We start from the raw sequence: 19,710 nt of genomic DNA, 5'->3' as shown, positions 1-19,710 counted from the left end.
ATTGGCTCGGGCTCTCTGACGTCACGGCCCCGATTTTTCATACCACCAATCAGCGAGAAGGAGATGGGAGACTCTGTTTCCGCACCACCCGGAAGGGGTGGGGCACAGCTTCAGAAGCAGCCAATGGGCGTCTCGGAGGCGGGGCAGCCGTGGGAGCGGCGGTAGGAACTGTCGCGAATCCCAGAGCGCGTCAGGCTCCGCATCCATGGAACGAGCCGAAGCGCTGAGGTGAGCGGTGCTTGCAGTCTCCCCTCGCCGTCGTCCTTCGTCCTTTTTAAGGCGGACGGCGTTCCTGCAAAGGAGGGGGAAATGCCCAGGGCGTGTGGGGATCCTGCCGGCCAGCAGGCCCCGGAGAGGGCTCCTCAGCGCTCCGCCCACCGCTGCCACCTCGCGAGCCCGGTGCGGCCGGGTCGGCGGGGGATCGGCTGAGCCCAGACGCCGCCACACGCCCATGGACGTGAAGTCGGGCCTGAAGTCCCAGTGCACTGAAGGTTTCTCTCCTTTTGGGGCAAAAAAAAATTGAGGTTATTTGGAGGAGGCTTCAAGGGACCTGCTGATTTGCATGGCCGCCGTTTAAAAAATGCAGAACCTCTCTCCCTGCTTAGAATGCGATCACTGGTTGGCAGGCCACACCGAATTCGGGGTCCCGAACCTTCCTTCGGCGGGTTCTCTGCGCTCAGTGTCAGATCCCTGAACCCAGGTTCGCCGTGTTTCAGTGTTTTGGCCCCCACCCACCCCCCAGAGTCAGTATCAGAAATAGACCCGAGGCCTGTGGCTCCTTCCTGTGTCCTGTTTCACCCAAGTTACCACCCCGTTGACGAGGCATTGTGGGGTTCATGCACATGTGGAATGCGTTCTTGGGGTTTGCCAGGCAGGAGAGGGAGAGGGGCGCCGTCTAGAGTGAGAGGCCGAAGAGACCGGGAGCAGTGAGCACCATGGAGGGGTCTCGTCGAAGGGAGGCCTGGAGAGAAGGGGCCGGTGGCGTAGGCCGGGTTCGGTTGCGACTACACGTTACACTCCATGCAGCAGGCTAAGTTTTTCAGCAGAAACGTTGTTTGACCAGACGGGTGCTTTCTGACGGAGCGGTGGTGGTAGCCCGGAGGATGGGTTGGAGGTCGGGAGGGAGTGGAGACGAACAGGGTTGGACAACGCCTACAGCAGGTGCAGCTCTAGCCGGGTGGGCTCAGTGGGTGGAGCGTCGGCCTGCGGACCGAAGGGTCCCGGGTTCGATTCCCCTTGTCGGGGCATGCGGGAGGCAACCGATCGATGTGTCTCTCACTTGGATGTTTCTCTCTCTCTTTCCACTCTTTCGAAAAATCAATGGGAAAATATCCTCCGGTGAGGATTAAAAAAAATAAATAAAAAAGCAGGTAGAGCCAGTACTTTGAGGGCCTTTAAGGCAGCAGCTGGCAGCCTGGACTGGGAGTCGGGATTCAAAGGCAGCTATGGGAACAGTTTTACAACCGGCACCCACCCAGCTTCTCAGATGGCTTTGGTTTTGACATAAGCCCTTTGTATTTCCCATCATGCTCTTGGTTTTGCAAATTGTGTGAGAAGTGTTGCTTTCTCTTCTCAAGAAAGAAGATCCCATTCTTGCAAGAAATTACTGACCCATTGACCCACAGATTGAGGGGCACATATGTCTCCCCCATGTAGATCCCGGCATCATTAGATTTTTAGATTTCTATTGCGTTCGTAGCATCTAAGTCAGAGGATTCTTTGACAAACATTTCAGAATTGTAGAACATTTAGTATTTGTGAATGTAGTAAATGCATATGTTTGTATAATAAATGAGCACGTTAGCCCCGCTAACTATTAACAGAGATGAGTCACTTCCTACGGTTGAAACCGGGATGGAAAGTACATAAATGCACCCTTGCCTTGTTTCTTGTAACCGGTTCCTTTAGTACAGAACTTGCTAAGGTCATCAAGCCTATCGATCGGAGGTCCGTCCATCAGATTTGTTCTGGGCAAGTCGTCCTGAGTCTAAGTTCTGCCGTGAAGGAGTTGGTGGAAAATAGCGTGGATGCCGGTGCCACTAATATTGGTAAGTTTGGGAGACTTAAGCCACAAGAAATAGCCAGCTTATGCTGTTTTATTCATGTAACATTTGTTACTGTCATAAAACACTCAATTATACTTTTAACTTCAAGTTAGTTAATAAAGTAAATTACTATGTGCTAGGTAGTAATAATAATAGCAGTTAACTTTTATTGTGTTCTTGCTATGTGCTAGGCAGACATTGTGTTAAGAACTATGGATGGGATACATTAGTTAATCTGCACAATAATCTTATGAGATAGGAATTATTACTATTGTTACTAACTATCTTTATTTAACAAAGGAGGAAGTTAAGGCGTAGGGAATTTACTTTTTTTTTTTTTTAAGTTATAAAGCTAGTAAAATATGACCCCAGGAAGTCTGATTCCAAAGCCCGTTTTCTTTAATGAGTATGTTAAAATTACTCTTTTTAGCCCTAACTGGTTTGGCTCAGTGGATAGAGCGTCGGCCTGTGGACTGAAAGGTCCCAGGTTTGATTCCGGTCAAGGGCATGTACCTTGGTTGCAGGCACATCCCCAGTGGGGGTTGTGCAGGAGGCAGCTGATCTATGTTTCTCATCGAAGTTTCTAACTCTCTATCCCTCTCCCTTCCTCTCTGTGAAAAATCAATAAAATATATTTTTAAAAAATTACTTCTATAAAAAAAATTATTCTTTTTAAAGAGAGAAAAGAAAGGAAAAAATAAAAACAAAACTATTTTATTAGTGCTAGTAAATAGCAAAGAAGGACTTAAAAAAATAAAATGACAATAATACATTTAAATAAGTGCAGTTATGACTCAAATGTGCATATGTATGTTATAAATACTGTCAATATAAGGCTTTTACATGGATCAATTCTTTGAAAAATTTTTTATCCTTAGATCTAAGGCTTAAAGAGTATGGGGTGGATCTCATTGAAGTTTCAGACAATGGATGTGGGGTAGAAGAAGAAAACTTTGAAGGCTTAAGTAAGTTGAATTTTTCTAACCCTATTTTAAAATATGTGGGCAAAATATTTCAGAATGTTGAGTAAACAGTACAATAGCTTGTCAAAGCCAGTTACTTTGGTGGGCATTGTATATGTTCATTGCTATACCCCTTCAGGTATCCTGAGCCTCACTTTGCACCTCTTTTCCAGCTCTGAAACATCACACTTCTAAGATTCAAGAGTTTGCTGACCTAACTCAGGTTGAAACTTTTGGCTTTCGGGGGGAAGCTCTGAGCTCACTTTGTGCACTGAGGTGATGCAACATTTTTATCTACTAACTTGACTGTTTGTAAAAAATCTTTCTGAAAATTAAAAAGCATAATTAGAATCATTATTATTTACACCTCTTTGTCTTGAGTGTCTCAACTCTTCACTTCTGCATTCTGTTTTATCTTACTATCAATCTAAGTGATAATGCCTCTCAAATGTAAGCAATGAATGAATGAAATGAAGCATATAGTATTGTAAAAAACTTGTTACCCTTAGTCAAGCAGTGACTTCTCAGTTTTTTAAAAAAATATATTTTTTATTGATTTCAGAGAGGAAAGGAGAGGGAGAGAGAGATAGAAACATCAATGATGAGAGAGAATCATTGATTGGCTGCCTCTTGCACGCGCCCCCACTGGGGATTGAGCCCGCAACCCGGGCATGTACTCTTTTTTTTTTTAAATATATTTTATTGATTTTTTACAGAGAGGAAGGGAGAGAGAGAGTTAGAAACATCGATGAGAGAGAAACATCGATCAGCCGCCTCCTGCACATCTCCCACTGGGGATATGCCCGCAACCCAGGTACATGCCCCTGACCGGAATCGAACCTGGGACCTTTCAGTCCGCAGGCCGACACTCTATCCACTGAGCCAAACCGGTTTCGGCCCGGGCATGTACTCTTGACCAGAATTGTTGTCCACAGGCCAACGCTCTATCCACTGAGCCAAACCAGATAGGGCTGACTTCTCAATTTTCAAATAACAGAGATAATAAATTATAGATGCTATTGGTTTTAACTTCAATTTTTGAACTATAATATCTTTTATATCCTTAAAAAATTTTTTGTTAGAACACTAGAAACCAATCAGAAAGAAATGTTTATTTGTGAATATATAAGTTTTGAGATCTTTTACTCTTTTTCAGTTTAAAAAAATTTCAAAGTTTTTATCAAAACAAAGCATTTACAGCTGGCTGGTGTGGCTTAGTGGTTGGGCGTCGACCTATAAACCAGGAGGTCATGGTTTGATTACGGTCAGGGTTCATGCCCGGGTTGCGGGCTCAATCCCCAGTGTGGGGAGTATGCAGCAGGCAGCTGATCAGTAATTCCCTCATCACGGTTTCTATCTCTCCCTCTCCCTTTCTCTCTGAAATCAATAAAAACATATTTTTACCAAAACTCAACAAAAAGCATTTTCAGAATTTTGTCATGCCTTAGATTTTATGATGATCCCTCACCCACTTGAACTCTTTTGATTATCTCAGAGGGTTCATCATCTCTTAGTCTTGAGAGAACAAAAGTGAGAAAGTGAGCGTGTGACGTCCTGATCGCCAGCGCCTGATCTGACTCACCCGGCCACCCCTGGCATTCTCTTCCAGTGACGTCACCATTTCTACCTGCCACTCGTCTGCGAAGGTTGGGACTCGACTGGTGTTTGATCACAATGGGAAAATTACCCAGAAAACCCCATTCCCACGGCCCAGAGGGACGACAGTCAGTGTCCAGCAGCTGTTTTACACGCTGCCTGTGCGCCATAAGGAGTTTCAAAGGAATATTAAAAAGGTGCGGTCACTTCAGGACCCCAGAAGCATTGAGACTGTTAGGAACACCACAGCAGAAGATTTGCTAGAATGCTTTATTCTCTACTTGTTCTCTTACTAAGTCTTTTGCCTGTCCTTTTTAAACAGGAATTTGCCAAAATGGTCCATGTCCTCCACGCGTACTGTATCATTTCCTCGGGCGTCCGTGTAAGTTGCACCAACCAGGTGGGACAAGGAAAACGACAGCCTGTGGTGGGCACAAGCGGAAGCTCCAGCATAAGGGACAATATTGGATCTGTATTTGGACAGAAACAGGTATATCTTACTGCTCTAGTGATTAAGGCAGGTTCCTGTTGTCCTTTACGATAGAATGGAGAATAAAATCTGAGAACTGATATTACTGGGTATCTGTCACAAAAATTAGTGTTGAATTCTGCGAGTTTTACTTCACTCTGGTAGAGAATAAAATAATATTCTTACTCTCTGTCTGAAGAAATATCAAGTATTATGGGCAATATGTTGATTATGGATAAGCAGGAGCTAAGTATTTCATCTTTCTAGAGAAAAATAAAAATTAATATAATGCAAAAAGCAGCTGTCGAAATTCCTTTTGCTCCTACTGAGGTTAGTTGACTAGGAAAGAAAACATGAGAGCCCTCACGTCTCCCTCTCTGCAGTTAGGTCCCTTCTGTCCGTTAGGAAATCACTGAGTCCTGGTTTCTTCTAGTTGCAGAGCCTCATTCCTTTTGTGCAGCTGCCCCCTAGTGACAGCGTCTGTGAAGAGTTCGGGCTCAGCTGCTCAGATGCTCTGCAGAATCAGTTTTGGTGAGTAGATTGCCTCCAAGAAAATGACAATCAAGTTTTTTTTTTCTTTAGTTTTTTCTTTTTAAAGATAGTGATTTTAAGGCTTTTAGTTTCTTTTGTCCATTATAAGCCTGTAAGCAGTGTTACTACTGAGAAAGAGATGAATACGAAGGAGTCAGTCACTTAATTCAAACAATATTCTGGGTAACTGATGTGTTTTAGGGGTTTTCTATTGAATTAGTCTTTGTAGCAAAGGTTACGTTTAGTGAACAATTAGAAAAATTAAAATAAAGTATTTTGTGTATAATGTTTTACTTTATTGGGATCTGGCAGAGAGCAGTGGAGGCTGTGTTTCCTTTCATTCATGCCTTACCCGAAGTCCAGCCCAGCATCATTACTTTTAATGGAAGAAAAATAAACATTTTTCATAAGCAAGACTGGGCCTGTGGGGCATGTATTGCTTACTCTCCCTCCACTGGCCTTTGGCCTATGCCTGGAATTAAAGACGGGGGATTAATTTATGTTAAGGCATCATTCTTACAGAAATGCAAATATTCCTGAGGTTGATCTCAGGTGGAATAAGCACTCACCAGCACCTCGGTTCATACAACTTAGCTAACAGAGCAGATTTTAAAAGGGCAGGGAATGTGGGCAGAAATCCTGGTGACAAATAGTCGGATTCCCTGGCTAGCCGGTGGGGGCAGCACGAAGGTGCTGGAATGTGAGTTTGCAGTGAGGACCCACTCCTTGTGTGGGGGCCCAGGATTTAATAGGGAAAGTGAGAGGAGAGCAGAAGCAAATCGTTTTGAACCCGTGCCATTGCCTGTGGTGGATTTGCTCTACCGGAGCGTTAGAGCCTTCTAGAAGGTCCGTGTCCGTCTTATGACTCACTGGAATGGAACATAGATGCACATTAACTGAAACGTTAGTACTTAGTTGCAGACCACCGGGTGTTATGTTTTTATTTCTTTTCTACTTCAAGAATGTGCCATATTCTACGCGTTTCTAATCCTTTTCACTCTGGCCTCCTGCCCTTGTTCACACTGAACAGTATCTCGGGTTTCATCTCTCACTGTACTCATGGTGTTGGACGGAGTTCAACGGACAGACAATTCTTTTTTATCAATTGGCGGCCATGTGACCCAGCAAAGGTATAATTTTTTTTTGTGCAAGTTCTTTTTAAGTCATACAGATACATTTCTGTGTCCATTGGCATGTGTTTTATGAGTATTTAAACTGCACCTGCAATGTTTGGCATTTCTTCAAGAGCATCTTTATATTGGAAAAAGATTCAGTCTTAGGGATCTATGATGTAGGGGCACAAGGAATCATTTTTGGGTGATGGATGTATTCATTATCTTGATTGTATACTTTAAATATGTGTAACTTATTGCAGGCCAATTACACCTCACGAAAGCTGTTAAAAATGTATCCCTTTAGTGGTGGGTTAGAACAGCATGTTGTTAGAACCCTGGGGAAAGGGAAAACACTTACTTTTTTCTAATCTTTGTTTTGTTTGTAGGTTTCCAGACTGGTGAACGAGGTCTATCACATGTATAATCGACATCAGTACCCATTTGTTGTTCTTAATATTTCTGTTGATTCAGGTAAGCTCCACTGACATTTCAGTAAAACTGGTGACTTACTCCTAAAATAATACAATGAACGTATAAAGCTCTGCTATGACTGGAAACAGACTCTTATAGTAACAGTTAATGGCCATGTATTTTTTTAAAATATATTTTTATTTTTATTGATTTCAGAGAGGGAAGGAGAAGGAGAGAGAGTTAGAAACGTCAATGATGAGAGAGAATTGGGGATGGGAATGGAGCCTGCAAACCAGGCATGTGCCCTTGACTAGAATCGAACCTGGGACCCTTCACTCTGCAGGCCGATGCTCTATCCACTGAGCCAGACTGGCTAGAGCCTTTTTTTTTTTTTTTTAATAGGCCTTCAGTTTTACTTTATAGACTCTTATTTGTTACATTTTTACTACAGATTTTCCTGCTTTCTACTTGAAACTGTGTTAATTGTATTATTAGAAAAATGTGCCTTTTTCATGTCAACAAAGGGAGAAGGTTCTCACTGACTTAGAAATTAATTTATTTAATATTTTTCTTATGATTTTAAAAATTCTGGTTTATTGCTATCCAGTATTTTTTCTAGGTACTTAGAAAATACATATGTGCACACCTTAAAAATTTGTAATGACCTCTGTATCTATCCATATACTTCGGGGTGAGAAAAGAATTTTGGGTAATTTTGTGTAGTACTCTTTGTCCTTAGATATAAATATTTTCTTCACTATGTCATTAAAAATTATTCAGAAACATGATTTAATAGCTACATTTATTATATTCCCGGGTATGGATATATCTTCATTTTAAACTTGTTTATTTCAGTTTTTGGAAATTTAAATACTGTCCTTATAATTAAATCATTATCTATATATTTGATTATTCCCTTTAGATAAATTCCTAGAATTAGAATGACTGCACTAGTGGAAATGATTGTGATGTACCAATTTACACATCTACCAACAATATGTTAGGTATTATACTTTTTAACCAAATTTGGTAGGTGATAAAGTTATATCTTCCTTTAGTTTGCAGTTTTATTATACACTAGAGGCCCGGTGCATGAAATTCATGCACTCAGGGGAGGAGGTGAGTGGGAGGGGTGCCCTCAGCCAGGCCTGTATCCTCACAGTCCGGGAGCCCTTGGGGGATGTTTCCAAATAAGCCATCGGTCAGACATCCTTAGCGCTGCTGTGGAGGCAGGAGAAGCTCCCACCACCGCCACTGTGCTCGCCAGTCATAAGCCCAGCTTCTGGCTGAGCAGTGTTCCCCGTGTGGGAATGCACTGACCACCAGGGGGCAGCTCCTGCATTGAGCGTCTGCCCCCTGGTGGTCATTGCATGTCATAGCGACTGGTCATTCCACCATTGGGCTGAAACCAGCTCTCCAACATCCCCTGAGTCATCCCGGGTTGTGAGAGGGCACAGGCCAGGCCAAGGGACCCATCGGTGCACAATCGGGGCCAGGGAGGGACCTGGGCCAGAGAGGGATGTAGGAGATTAACCAGCTGGGGAGGAACCAGGGAGAGCTCCAGGGCGTGTCCAGCCCGTCTCCGATTGGCCAGACTCCAGCAGCAAGCTAACCTACCGGTTGGAGCGTCTGCCCCCTGGTGGTCAGTGCACATCATAGTGACTGGTTGACCAGTTGACTGTCTGCCCCCTAGTGGTCAGTGTACGTTATAGCGAGCAGTTGAGTGGCCTTAGCATATCATTAGCATAGTACACTTTGATTGGTTGAACAGATGACCAGACACTTAGCATATTAGGCTTTTATTATATAGAATTTTCACCTGCTTATTCTTTTTCTTATGCAACTTACCCATTGAAATCTTTGCATATTTTTTTCTATTTAGAAAATGGTTCATCTTTTCCTTGTTTATTTGAAGGACCTAATTTTTTAGTTTATGAATAATAATTTGGACACTAATGTCTTTAATAGTACATTTGGTCAGTACAAGTGAATAAAATAGTAGGTAGTGGAATTTCTGTTGTTATAGGTGAATTTAAACACAGTGTCTTTTCTTTTTTTTGCCTTAGGATGTGTTGATATCAATGTTACTCCAGATAAAAGGCAAATTTTCCTACAAGACGAGAAGCTTCTGTTGGCAGTTTTAAAGACATCTTTGATAGGAATGTTCGATAGTGATGTCAGCAAACTGAACATCAGTCAGCAGCCGCTGCTGGATATTGAAGGTAAAAAACTGCAAGTATGTCAACAGCTTCTAAAACATAGCTGCTGTGATACCTTCCTTAGTTTCTTTTGACATGAAATAAAATCTCCTCTTCTAGATAGAAAAGATGTGTCTCTCTAGAAAGTAATCTGTTTAAAAAGAACAGGAGCACCCGGGCCAGGTAGCTCAGTTGGTTGGAGTGCTGTCCCCATATGCCAAGGTTGCGAGTTTGATCCCTGGTCAGGGCACATACAGGAGGCAACCAATGAATGTGTGTATGTGTAGAGCAACAAATTGATATTTCTCTCTCCCTTTCTCTCTCTCTAAAAGAAAAAAGAAAGAACACGAATCATCATTAGTGCACAGGGATATGTTCTTATCAGAACTCAGCTGTGCAAGCCTTTTCATTTTCAGAGCTCTGAGAAAGTTGATCTTGACAGTTTTTGCCCATTTTCTCATTCCTTTGAGGGAGGAGGGAGTTTTTGGAGGCCCTTACAGTTGGGTAGTTTCCAGTTTGGGGCTATAATGAACAAAGCTGTGGTGAACACCCTCACCCATGGCTTTGTCCAGTGTAGGCAAGTGTTTCTGACGGGAGAGGCGAGGCTGGGTCCCAGGCAAGCATGTGTTTAGGTTTAGGGGACTCTCCCAGAGCGCTTTACACAGCAGTGTGTCCGCCTCACTCCCACCAGCCATGTGGACGCATCCCATTCCATCCTTGCCGCGTGAATGCTTGTGTTTTCATTCTACCCATTCTGGTGAGCAGACCTGGGCGTCATGTGAGGTTTTCAGTTGTCTCTACGTGGTTAATGTCGAACAGTGTTCCTGCTTTCTCAATTTGTGTCTGCTCTTTTGTGGCGCTGATCCTCTTATTCCTGACACTCCCCTCTGTTCCTCTCTGCCTAGGCCACTCACTGAAACCGCACTGGGCAGAGACGGAAAAGCCTCTGCCCGAGAAGCAGGGGAGTCCCGCCTCGCTAGGGACGCCAGGAGAAGAGAGAAGGGCGGTGACCATTTCCAGGCTGCGCGAGGCCTTTTCTCTTCGTCACTCAGCAGAGAACAGGCCTCAGAACAGGCAGGTTTCTCCGAGACAGAAGAGAAGCGTGCCGTCTTCCAGGCCTTCAGACGCCCTCTGCCCCCAGACGCCCTGCTCAGGCGCAGGCTGGTCCGGCCCTCCAGGAGGGGGGATGAGTCCGGAAGAGGACAGAGTGGAGGCGGAAAGGGACACAGGGCATGGCAGTACCTCCGCAGGCTCAGAGGAGGGGTCCAGCACCCTGGACATGGGCAGTCACTCCAGCAGTGACCGAGCAGCCAGCTCCCCGGAAGACAGGTCTTCACAAGAAAAGATGGAGTCGTGCGAGAAGTTGCCTGAAACTGGGCGTCGTTTTTCAGACATGGAATGCCATTTAGACCCAGAAGACAGTGCATGTAAATTTAGAATGTGGCCTCAGCCAACTAATCTCTCAAACACCAAGCGTTTAAAAAAAGAAGGAATTCCCTTAAGTTCTGACATCCCTCAGAAATCGGTTAATACACAAAACATGCCAGTGTCTCAGGTTGACGTCGCTGTTAAAATTAACAAGAAGATCGTGCCCCTGGACTTTTCCCTGAGTTCTTTAACTACACGCGTGAAGCAGTTACATCACCAAGCGCAGCGCAGAGGCGAGCAGAACTACAGGAGGTTCCGGGCAAAGATTTGTCCTGGAGAAAATCAAGCAGCAGAAGAGGAACTAAGGAAGGAGATAAGGTAAAGGTTTTCCCTGAGAGCACCTTTGCTCATTGGTGTGTGCGTGAGGCAAAGGCCGATCCCTCCAGAGTCAGCTTTCGCTCCTCTGGGTGTTGCGTGCTCTGCTGTGATGGCATCTCTTCTGGGTCAGGCCTGGGTGTGGCTCTGCCTTGGCACCAGCGCCTGGGCCTCTGGCTCCTGCTGCCTATCAGGGTGGTCCTCCCTGGGGTCTTCCGTGCACCACAGACTTGTATCTCAGATCCTCAGACTTGCCCCACTTTCCTCTCTTTCTCCCTCCGTCTAGAACAGTGGTTCTCAACCTCTGGGTCGCGACCCCTTTGTGGGTTGAACGACCCTTTCACAGGAGTCGCCTAAGACCATCGGAAAACACATATATAATTACATATTGTTTTTGTGATTGATCACTATGCTTTAATTATGTTCAGTTTGTAACTGAAAATGCATCCTGCATATCAGATATTTACATGACCATTCATAACTAGCAAAATTACAGTTATGAAGTAGCAACGAAAATAATTTTATGGTTGGGGGTCACCACAACATGAGGAACTCTATTAAAGGGTCATGGCATTAGGAAGGTTGAGAACCACTGCTCTAGAAGATTCTAAATTTGGAGCCAGTTTGATTCCACAAAGCGGCCGTTATCCGTACCAGTGCATCCCTGGCAAGGCTTCCTCCATTCACCAGCTTCTTTTCACTGCCTCTCACATCCAGCAGATACATTTGCTATAAAGAACTCTTTCTGTTGCCCAAAACTGTGCAAGAATTTTCCCCTTGGATTTCCTTAGCGTTTCCTGTCTGTCTGTCCAAGTCAGTGGATCCCTTGATCCTGATTTCATTCCTCTTCCTCAAGGTTTTCAGCCCACAGCGACTTTTTTCCACTGTAAGGAATTCATCCACTTTTGGTGGATATTGCTCTTTTCCATTTTCCATTTCAGTGTGTATTAGGAAAAAGTAGAACACTTTGTCAGACCTGTGGTTTTAAGAAGATCATTTCTGATAAGGCTATGGAAAAGGAGTCAATTTAAAGAAAAATATTAATAATACAGATAATAGAAAATACTGCCCCCCTTTTCAGTCAGTAATAATGTACAACATTGTGACTTGTTAAAATGTTGAATTCTGAAATTCTTAACTTTTTCTTTCTTTTTTTAAATATATTTTATTGATTTTTTACAGAGGGGAAGGGAGAGAGATAGTTAGAAACATCGATGAGAGAGAAACATCGATCAGCTGCCTCCTGCACACTTCCCACTGGGTATGTGCCCGCAACCAAGGTACATGCCCTTGGCCAGAATCGAACCCGGGACCCTCAAGACTGCAGGCCGACACTCCATCCACTGAGCCAAACTGGCTAGGGCTTAACTTTTGTCTTTCTAAACTTTGCCTTGCGGTTGACTGAACACAGTGCAGCTGTGTAATGACACTGAACTTTTGTAGCACTTTTAGTGTGGACCACATAGGCTTTGCCTGATTTAGAGTATAAGTTCTTTCTGTTTTTAATATATTTTTATTTATTTCAGAGAGGAAGGGAGAGGGAGAGAGGATCATTGATTGGTTGCCTCCTGCACCCCCCCACCCCCACTGGGGATCGAGCCCGCAACCCAGTCATGTGCCCTGACCCAAAATCGAACTGTGACCTCCTGGTTCATAGGTCAACGTTCAACCACAGAGCCACAGCTGGGCTAGAGTATAAATTCTTCAAGACTTCTATGTTATGTAATTCCTTTGCTATTCATAGTGCCTAGCTTACATTGAGAAAGGTCTTCAGGAAATATTTCCTTTCAGCAGTGTGTAATTAATTGGAGTGAACTTTGCATGTCATCTGGTGAAACTGTGAACTTGGATGCAGTGAAGAGAACCAGGTTCTTTCACGTGCACGTGCACTCACACAGTCACAGCAGGTGTGCTGGATAGGGACGCACACGTCAGGTGCCCGAGTGAAAGCTGCTTGTCCTTTACCTTTGCATTCTGTCAGCCCTCAAAAAGTGAAGTTAACTGCGATTTTAAAAACAGAGATTTTAAGTAACTCAACAAGCACTTATTGATCACCTGTTATTGTGGTTCTTGATTTTTTTTAATCAGAAAAATAGTCTTTTAAACTGTCTCACAATTAATGTTTTCTCCATGCAGTAAAACAATGTTTGCAGAGATGGAAGTCATCGGTCAGTTTAACTTGGGGTTTATTATCACCAAACTGGACGCGGACCTCTTCATCGTGGACCAGCACGCCACGGATGAGAAGTACAACTTCGAGATGCTCCAGCAGCACACCACGCTGCAGGGCCAGAGGCTGATCAGGCAGGTTCACGTCAGCTTCTGGATTTTCAGGGTCGTTTCCCCTCCCGCCTGTCAGATCTAATAGCTTACACGTGTGCCTATGTATGTACACATAGATTTGCCATGAGCATCCCTACAGAACATTTTGATACTTTTTACATAATAATAGTCATACCTGCCATTTACTGAGTGCTTAGTATATGCCAGGCATTGTTGAAGGCATGTATTAATTTACTTAATTCTCACAAACTATGAGGTAGTCACTGTTACAATCGCCATTTCACATAGAGGTTCAGTAACGTGCTCAAGGTCACACAGCTGTGTTCTTACAAGTACCCAACATTTTCGCCATCAAAAAATGTCCGTCATTGGTTGGCCAGAAAACCCTTCTGATGAAAGGCAACTTTTAGTACTTAGTACATCTGTTTATAGCACATGGAATGTGTGTGTTCAGGGCAGCATTGCCTGCGTGTCAGTCCTCAGCTACCATAGACAGTTCCAATGGCTAGATAGTCACCGCAGATTCTGTATTTCCCTGTCCTTTGCCAGATTGAATGTTGGCAACTGACCATGTGGTGGTGTGATGGTATACCATGTAAACCAGAAGTATTTTTCTTTCTTTTTAAATGTTTATTGATTTCAGAGAGAAGAAAGGAGAGTGAGAGAGGGATAGAACGTCAATGATGAGAATCATTAATCAGCTGCCTCCTGCAGGCCCTTCACTGGGGTTCGAGCCTGTAACCGAATCAAACCGTGACCTCCTGGTACATGAGTCAGCGCTCAACCACTGAGCCACACTGGTTGGGCCAGAAGTCTTTTCTTAAGCAAAATTATAAGAAGAGGGCATGGATTTTCACTTGAGAAATTAAAATACAAAAAAAACTCAGATCCCAGCAGAAGCAGATCCCGGCATGAAGAAATGACAATAAAGCAGTCACTGAGCGGGGAAAGCACAGGTTTCCTTACAACAAGAGGAGTGCTCTCTTTCCTGGGGGATGCACTAATTGTGTTGTTTTCAGCAGAAGTGAATGGCAATGGAAGGACCTTTAATAAGCTACTTTGTAAAATTTTCTTTTTTTTTCTTTCTTTTTTTTAAAATATATTTTATTGATTTTTTACAGAGAGGAAGGGAGAGAGATAGAGAGTTAGAAACATCGATGAGAGAGAAACATCGATCAGCTGCCTCCTGCACATCTCCTACTGGGGATATGCCCGCAACCCACGTACATGCCCTTGACCGGAATCGAACCTGGGACCTTTCAGTCCGCAGGCTGACGCTCTATCCACTGAGCCAAACCGGTTTCGGCTGTAAAATTTTCTTAGAGAATCCTTCCCTGACCCCCTCTCTTTCCAGGTCAAGTCTCGCTTACTTCTGCTCCTCGGGCACCATGTGTCTCTTCTTCCTGATTCCCGGTGTAGCTGTAGCTGTAATTTGATTGTTTGATCAATGCCTTTCTTCCCCACTAAACTGTTACTCCACGAGGGCAGAGACTGGGTCTGCGCTTTCTTACCAGGTCTGCTCACTCTAGTCCCCAGGAGAGGATTCAGAAGACAGGTGGGATGGCAGATTCATGAAAAGCACCTTACTTTTTTTTTTTTTTTTTTAATATATTTTATTGAGTTTTCACAGAGAGGAAAGGAGAGAGATAGAGAGTTAGAAACATCGATGAGAGAGAAACATCGATCAGCTGCCTCCTGCACACTCCCCACTGGGGACGTTCCCGCAACCAAGGTACATGCCCTTGACTGGAATCGAACCTGAGACCTTTCAGTCCGCAGGCCGACGCTCTATCCACTGAGCCAAACCGGTTTCAGCAAGCACCTTACTTTTATACTTTAACTCTTGAAACGAACTTAAAAAAAAATAAAAGGAAATTCTCAGAAAGTTTTGTGATAGGAAAGGCATATAGATCAATGAAGTGTTACTATTCCCGCTGCTTTTTGAAATGGATTCAAGAGCTCACAGTATTGTTTTAATTTCATTTCTGCGTTATACCTGCATGTTTGACTTGAAGATATGGTTTGACTCTCTCCTTTGTCTTTCAGACCCCAGACTCTCAACTTAACTGCTGTCAATGAAGCCGTCCTGATAGAAAATCTGGAAATCTTCAGGAAGAATGGTTTTGATTTTGTTATCGATGAAAGCGGTGAGTTATTACTTAAGACTGTAGAACTGTGCCCTTTTAGAGCTGGGACCAATCTTTGAGGTCACAGAGATCCATGTATTTTATAAGAAGTGAAGATGGTTGCCCTCACTGTCAGATACCTAGTACAGGTAGCACTCAAACGAAACACATTTTTCAACTAATGATATTTTTTCTTCAAATGTTATTCTTTTAGCTCCCATCACCGAAAGGGCTAAGTTGGTTTCCTTGCCAACCAGTAAAAACTGGACCTTCGGACCCCAGGACATCGATGAGCTGATCTTCATGCTGAGTGACAGCCCTGGGGTCATGTGCCGGCCTTCCCGCGTCAGGCAGATGTTCGCCTCCAGGGCCTGTCGCAAGTCTGTAAGTAAAGGAAGCTCCCCTGCCAGGACCCCAGGGTCTGCTCTCTCTAGTCCCCAGAAGTCCTCAGCTCAGCTGCTGAGCAGTCAGTGTTGTGCGTGTGGCTGTGGCGGCCACAGGTCATTGTACAGATAGAGCCTCATCGCTCTGTCAACCTGACATGCCACCTCCACATGTCTGCGTTCTCTTTGACTCTATCCCATAATTGCTGCTTTTTCTCTACTACCATTAAGCGTATTCTCTCTCAGAGGTTCGTTGATCCCAGTGCAGTTAGCTGTCCATGCATGTTGTTTGTCTACGGACCATGTGGGTATTAACAACGTTGGTAGATAGAGAGCTGCTGCTGCCCTGCCTGCACAACACTGCGCAGGTCGCACCGAGTCCTTCATAGGGTGCCGTGAAGTCAGCACGCATTTCACAGGGCGCCGTGAAGCATTGCACATTAACTCACTGTGCAGGCGCTGGAGCGGGGAGCAGTGGTTGACAGCCTGGTGTCCAGGTAACGTAAGTGAATCTCTATCTCCTGGCCCATTGGAAAGGCCAGGACACCATTCCTTCAACATGTACCCCTGGAGCCCCTGCTGTGTGGCCCACCCTGTGCCAGGTGCTGGGGCCACAGAGCCACAGTGCAGATGACGTCCTCATCCTTGTGGAGCTCATAGCTTAGTGGGGAGAAATAGACATGGCAAAGCCAGCTTCACATACCAGTAAGTTTAGTAAGGAAACTACAACAGTGTTGGGATAGGGAGTGCCCACAGAAAATTGAGGTGAACAGTAGAGGTGGGGAGCAGGGAAAGGCTGTCGGAGGAGATGACATCTGAGCTGACCTTAGAAGATGAGAGGGAGCCCATTGGGTCAGAACCTTCCAAACAGAAGAAATGGCAAGTGTGAAGGCTCCGGGGGTTTGAGCAAAGCTGGCGGCTGATCCGAGTGACCGAGCAGGGGACTAGGACGAGAGAAGCCCAGCAGCCATGGACCCACAGCGGGTCTTGCTGGTCCTGGTCAGACCTGAGAGTTGGTGCTGCGTGTGTTGGGAGCCCCTGGAGGGTTGTCCTGGCTGAGAACAGACGAGAGCAGTGATGGCGAACCTTTTGAGCTCGGCGTGTCAGCAATTTGAAAAACCCTAACTTAACTCTGGTGCCGTGTCACATATAGAAATATTTTGATATTTGCAACCAGAGTAAAACAAAGACTTATATTTTTGATATTTATTTTATATATTAAAATGCCATTTAACAAAGAAAAATCAACCACAAAAATGAGTTCACGTGTCACCTCTGACACGCGTGTCATAGGTTCGCCATCACTGGACTAGGGGGTGCCAGAAATAAGGGTGGTGGGGAAAGCAGCAGCTTTTTACATTTGGGGCGTGAGTGGGATTAAGAGTTCAGTTTAGATGTGTTATATTTGGAATTCCTCTATCAGTGGTTCTCAACCTTCCGGCCCTTTAAATACAGTTCCTCATGTTGTGACCCAACCATAAAATTATTTTCGTTGCCACTTCATAACTGTAATGTTGCTACTGCTATGAATCGTAATGTAAATATCTGATATGCAGGATGGTCTCAGGCGACCCCTGTGAAAGGGTCGTTCGACCGCCAAAGGGGTCGTGACCCACAGGTTGAGAACCACTGCTCTAGATGGTAAGTGGAGGGTCTAGAACAGTCCTATTAATGAGTCCTGCGCTCAGGGGAACTGTCAGTGCTGGAGATAAAATGTCAGGTGTGCTTCACAGCCACGGGGTTGGATGAAATCACTCAAGAGAGGAGTTTAACTAGAGCTGGGACTAGGGCTCAGGACCTGACTTTCAGCCACAGAGATTCCTTTGGTGAAGGCCTACTATCAACCCAGTGCTGGAGTCTGTGAGAGAGTTGGGACTGGCCTGTGCTGAGAGCCAGACATTTATAATTACGTCTTCATGTGACTCAGAGATCAGAGCCAACGGCTGCTCCTTCACGCCCGCCTGGCAGGTCCATTAGCTGCAGCCCTTGTCCTCCGGGCAGCACCCGAACCTGCCGACTGTCCTGGGCTTGCCTCTGCCGCCCGAGGGCGCAGGCTCTGGCCATCCTGCCCTTCCAGCCCTGTGTGCTGCTCTTGTCTGCAGACCAGTCACTCTGGTCCCCTTCCCACCTCAAGCCCTGAGTGCTGACCCGTCCCTCTGCCTGGATTCCCTGCCTCACATCCCTGGCTCCCTCTGCCCCTGGGCCCTGAGCATCGACTGAAGTGGCCTCTTCCCGGCACTCGGGCACAGCGCCCCTGAGTGACAGCTGTCTTGTTCCTGTTAACTTGTCTGTCGTCTGTGTCCCTCCAACGTGGCAGAGTGCTGCCCCATATCCTGCCTCTGGGACCGTGCCAGTTTCAGGCCTGTCACTTCTCGCCACCTCTCCTTGTTTCAGGGCCTCCGTTTCTTGCTTGCCGTGGCATCGTCCATCTCCCTGTATCTGTCAGATAGTGATAGGGGCTATGGAGCAAAGGCAAGGCGAGGGCTACAGAGGGGAGCTGGTTCCCTGAGAGGAGGCAGGGGCATTAGGGCAGAAGCCTGAAGGGAGCAGGGAAGTGAGGCATGCCCACATGGAGGAGAGCCTCCCAGTAGAGGGCACAGCCAGTACCAAGGTCCTGAGGCAGGCACTGCCAGTGTGGCTGCAGTGGGGGAGGGAAGGTTGCATGCTTGCAAGTGCAGGCATGGAGGCCAGATCGGGTGATGCACTTCCGCTGTTATTCAGGTGAAGAGCCAGGAGCTCTGGCACCTTTCAAAGGGGTCACTGGCAGCTGAGTGGAGGATGGTGGGTGCGGTGAGGGGGAGCAGGGAGCTGTTAGGAGGTCACTGCAGTTGCCAAGATGACAGGTGAGGGTGGCCGGCACAGAGGTTGTGCTGGCACCGTTGAAACTGGTTGGCTTCTGGGCAGGTGACGGCATCTTGAGGAAAGGGAAGGAGCCAGGGAGCGGGGGGTGTCACAGAAAGGTGGACGCCGAGGTATTAGAAGGCAGTGTTGTCTGGGGGAAGATTTTTCAGGGAACGTTGGTTTTGAGTTGTAATCTTGTCCAGCTTTGTTTAAGAGAAAAATTCAGCTGGAGAGTTGTTATTCTAACCCAGACCGAGTAAAACTTGAAACCATTGTGTCTCGTATTCAGGTGATGATCGGAACTGCTCTTAACACAAGTGAGATGAAGAAACTCATCGCCCATATGGGTGAGATGGACCATCCCTGGAACTGTCCCCACGGCAGGCCGACCATGAGACACATCGCCAATCTGGATGTCATTTCTCAAAATTGACCTTGTTTTATAGACTGGACTTTTCTGTTTTGTAAGGCAGGGTTTAACCATTTTGTTTCAAAATTAGCCTACTTAAAAAAGACAAACACATAGCAGCGCCATTTAGAAATGATGTTGAGAGCCTTTTGCACCAGGTGGAGTATTGCTGCAGTGTTTTTTGTTCTGAATTTATGTGTGTGTGTGTGTGTGTGTGTGTGTACAGGCAAGAGCACGTTTTTTCTAAAATGGGAAGAGCACTTTGGAAGCCATCCAGGCCTCTGCTCTGGCCCAGCATATTTTAGGCTGCAGCGCTAAGCCTAATGATGATTAAGTCGGCAATGGTTTAATTTCATAAATTTAAAATTATGATCCTCTTGGCTCACTAGTTCTCAACCCTGATGTACATACTTTTTTTTTTTTTAAAGGAATAATCTGGAAAACCTAGTGGGGGTTCTCTGCCCGGCTGGGAAGAAAGGACCCAGTGGAGCTGGGGTTATGATTTTCAAATGTTCCCCGGTGCGGCCAGGGCGGCAAGGCACTGTTGTAGGCAAGGGGAAATAAAAGGTTTGGATTTGGCCGTAATTTAATGTTGTGA

At 45.4% G+C, this 19,710-nt stretch overlaps 1 protein-coding gene across 7 annotated transcripts; it reads left to right on the top strand.

The window, feature by feature from the left end:
* The first annotated feature begins 28 nt into the window (after nucleotides 1–28).
* PMS2 (PMS1 homolog 2, mismatch repair system component) lies at nucleotides 29–19,531 on the top strand. 7 transcript variants are annotated; one of them, XM_059699260.1, is made up of 15 exons: nucleotides 191–228; nucleotides 1,909–2,048; nucleotides 2,924–3,010; nucleotides 3,181–3,283; nucleotides 4,617–4,800; nucleotides 4,926–5,093; nucleotides 5,506–5,603; nucleotides 6,634–6,733; nucleotides 7,105–7,189; nucleotides 9,196–9,351; nucleotides 10,233–11,073; nucleotides 13,207–13,374; nucleotides 15,400–15,500; nucleotides 15,694–15,863; nucleotides 18,993–19,531. In XM_059699260.1, exons 1-15 carry the CDS (start codon nucleotides 206–208, stop codon nucleotides 19,134–19,136), a joined length of 2,568 nt encoding a protein of 855 aa, XP_059555243.1. In that variant the 5' UTR covers nucleotides 191–205; the 3' UTR covers nucleotides 19,137–19,531. The 7 variants fall into 7 exon arrangements, with proteins under 7 accessions (XP_059555246.1, XP_059555249.1, XP_059555243.1 ...); XM_059699261.1 differs by lacking the exon at nucleotides 191–228 and having other exon boundaries at nucleotides 245–2,048; XM_059699263.1 differs by lacking the exons at nucleotides 5,506–5,603; nucleotides 6,634–6,733 and having other exon boundaries at nucleotides 29–228.
* The last annotated feature ends 179 nt before the right edge of the window (nucleotides 19,532–19,710 follow it).

Source organism: Myotis daubentonii, chromosome 5 (assembly GCF_963259705.1).
Source record: "Myotis daubentonii chromosome 5, mMyoDau2.1, whole genome shotgun sequence".
Taxonomy (NCBI): Eukaryota; Metazoa; Chordata; class Mammalia; order Chiroptera; family Vespertilionidae; genus Myotis; species Myotis daubentonii.
The sequence above is the reverse complement of the archived record's forward strand: the minus strand, read 5'-3'. Positions and strand labels throughout refer to the sequence as shown.

Coding starts and splice junctions, on each gene's coding strand:
- PMS2 (XM_059699261.1), top strand. CDS start 1,826: ATGAGTCACTTCCTACGGTTGAAACCGGGATGGAAAGTACATAAATGC. Junction 2,049..2,923: donor TGCCGGTGCCACTAATATTG/GTAAGTTTGGGA, acceptor TTTTATCCTTAG/ATCTAAGGCTTAAAGAGTAT. Junction 4,801..4,925: donor TTCAAAGGAATATTAAAAAG/GTGCGGTCACTT, acceptor CTTTTTAAACAG/GAATTTGCCAAAATGGTCCA.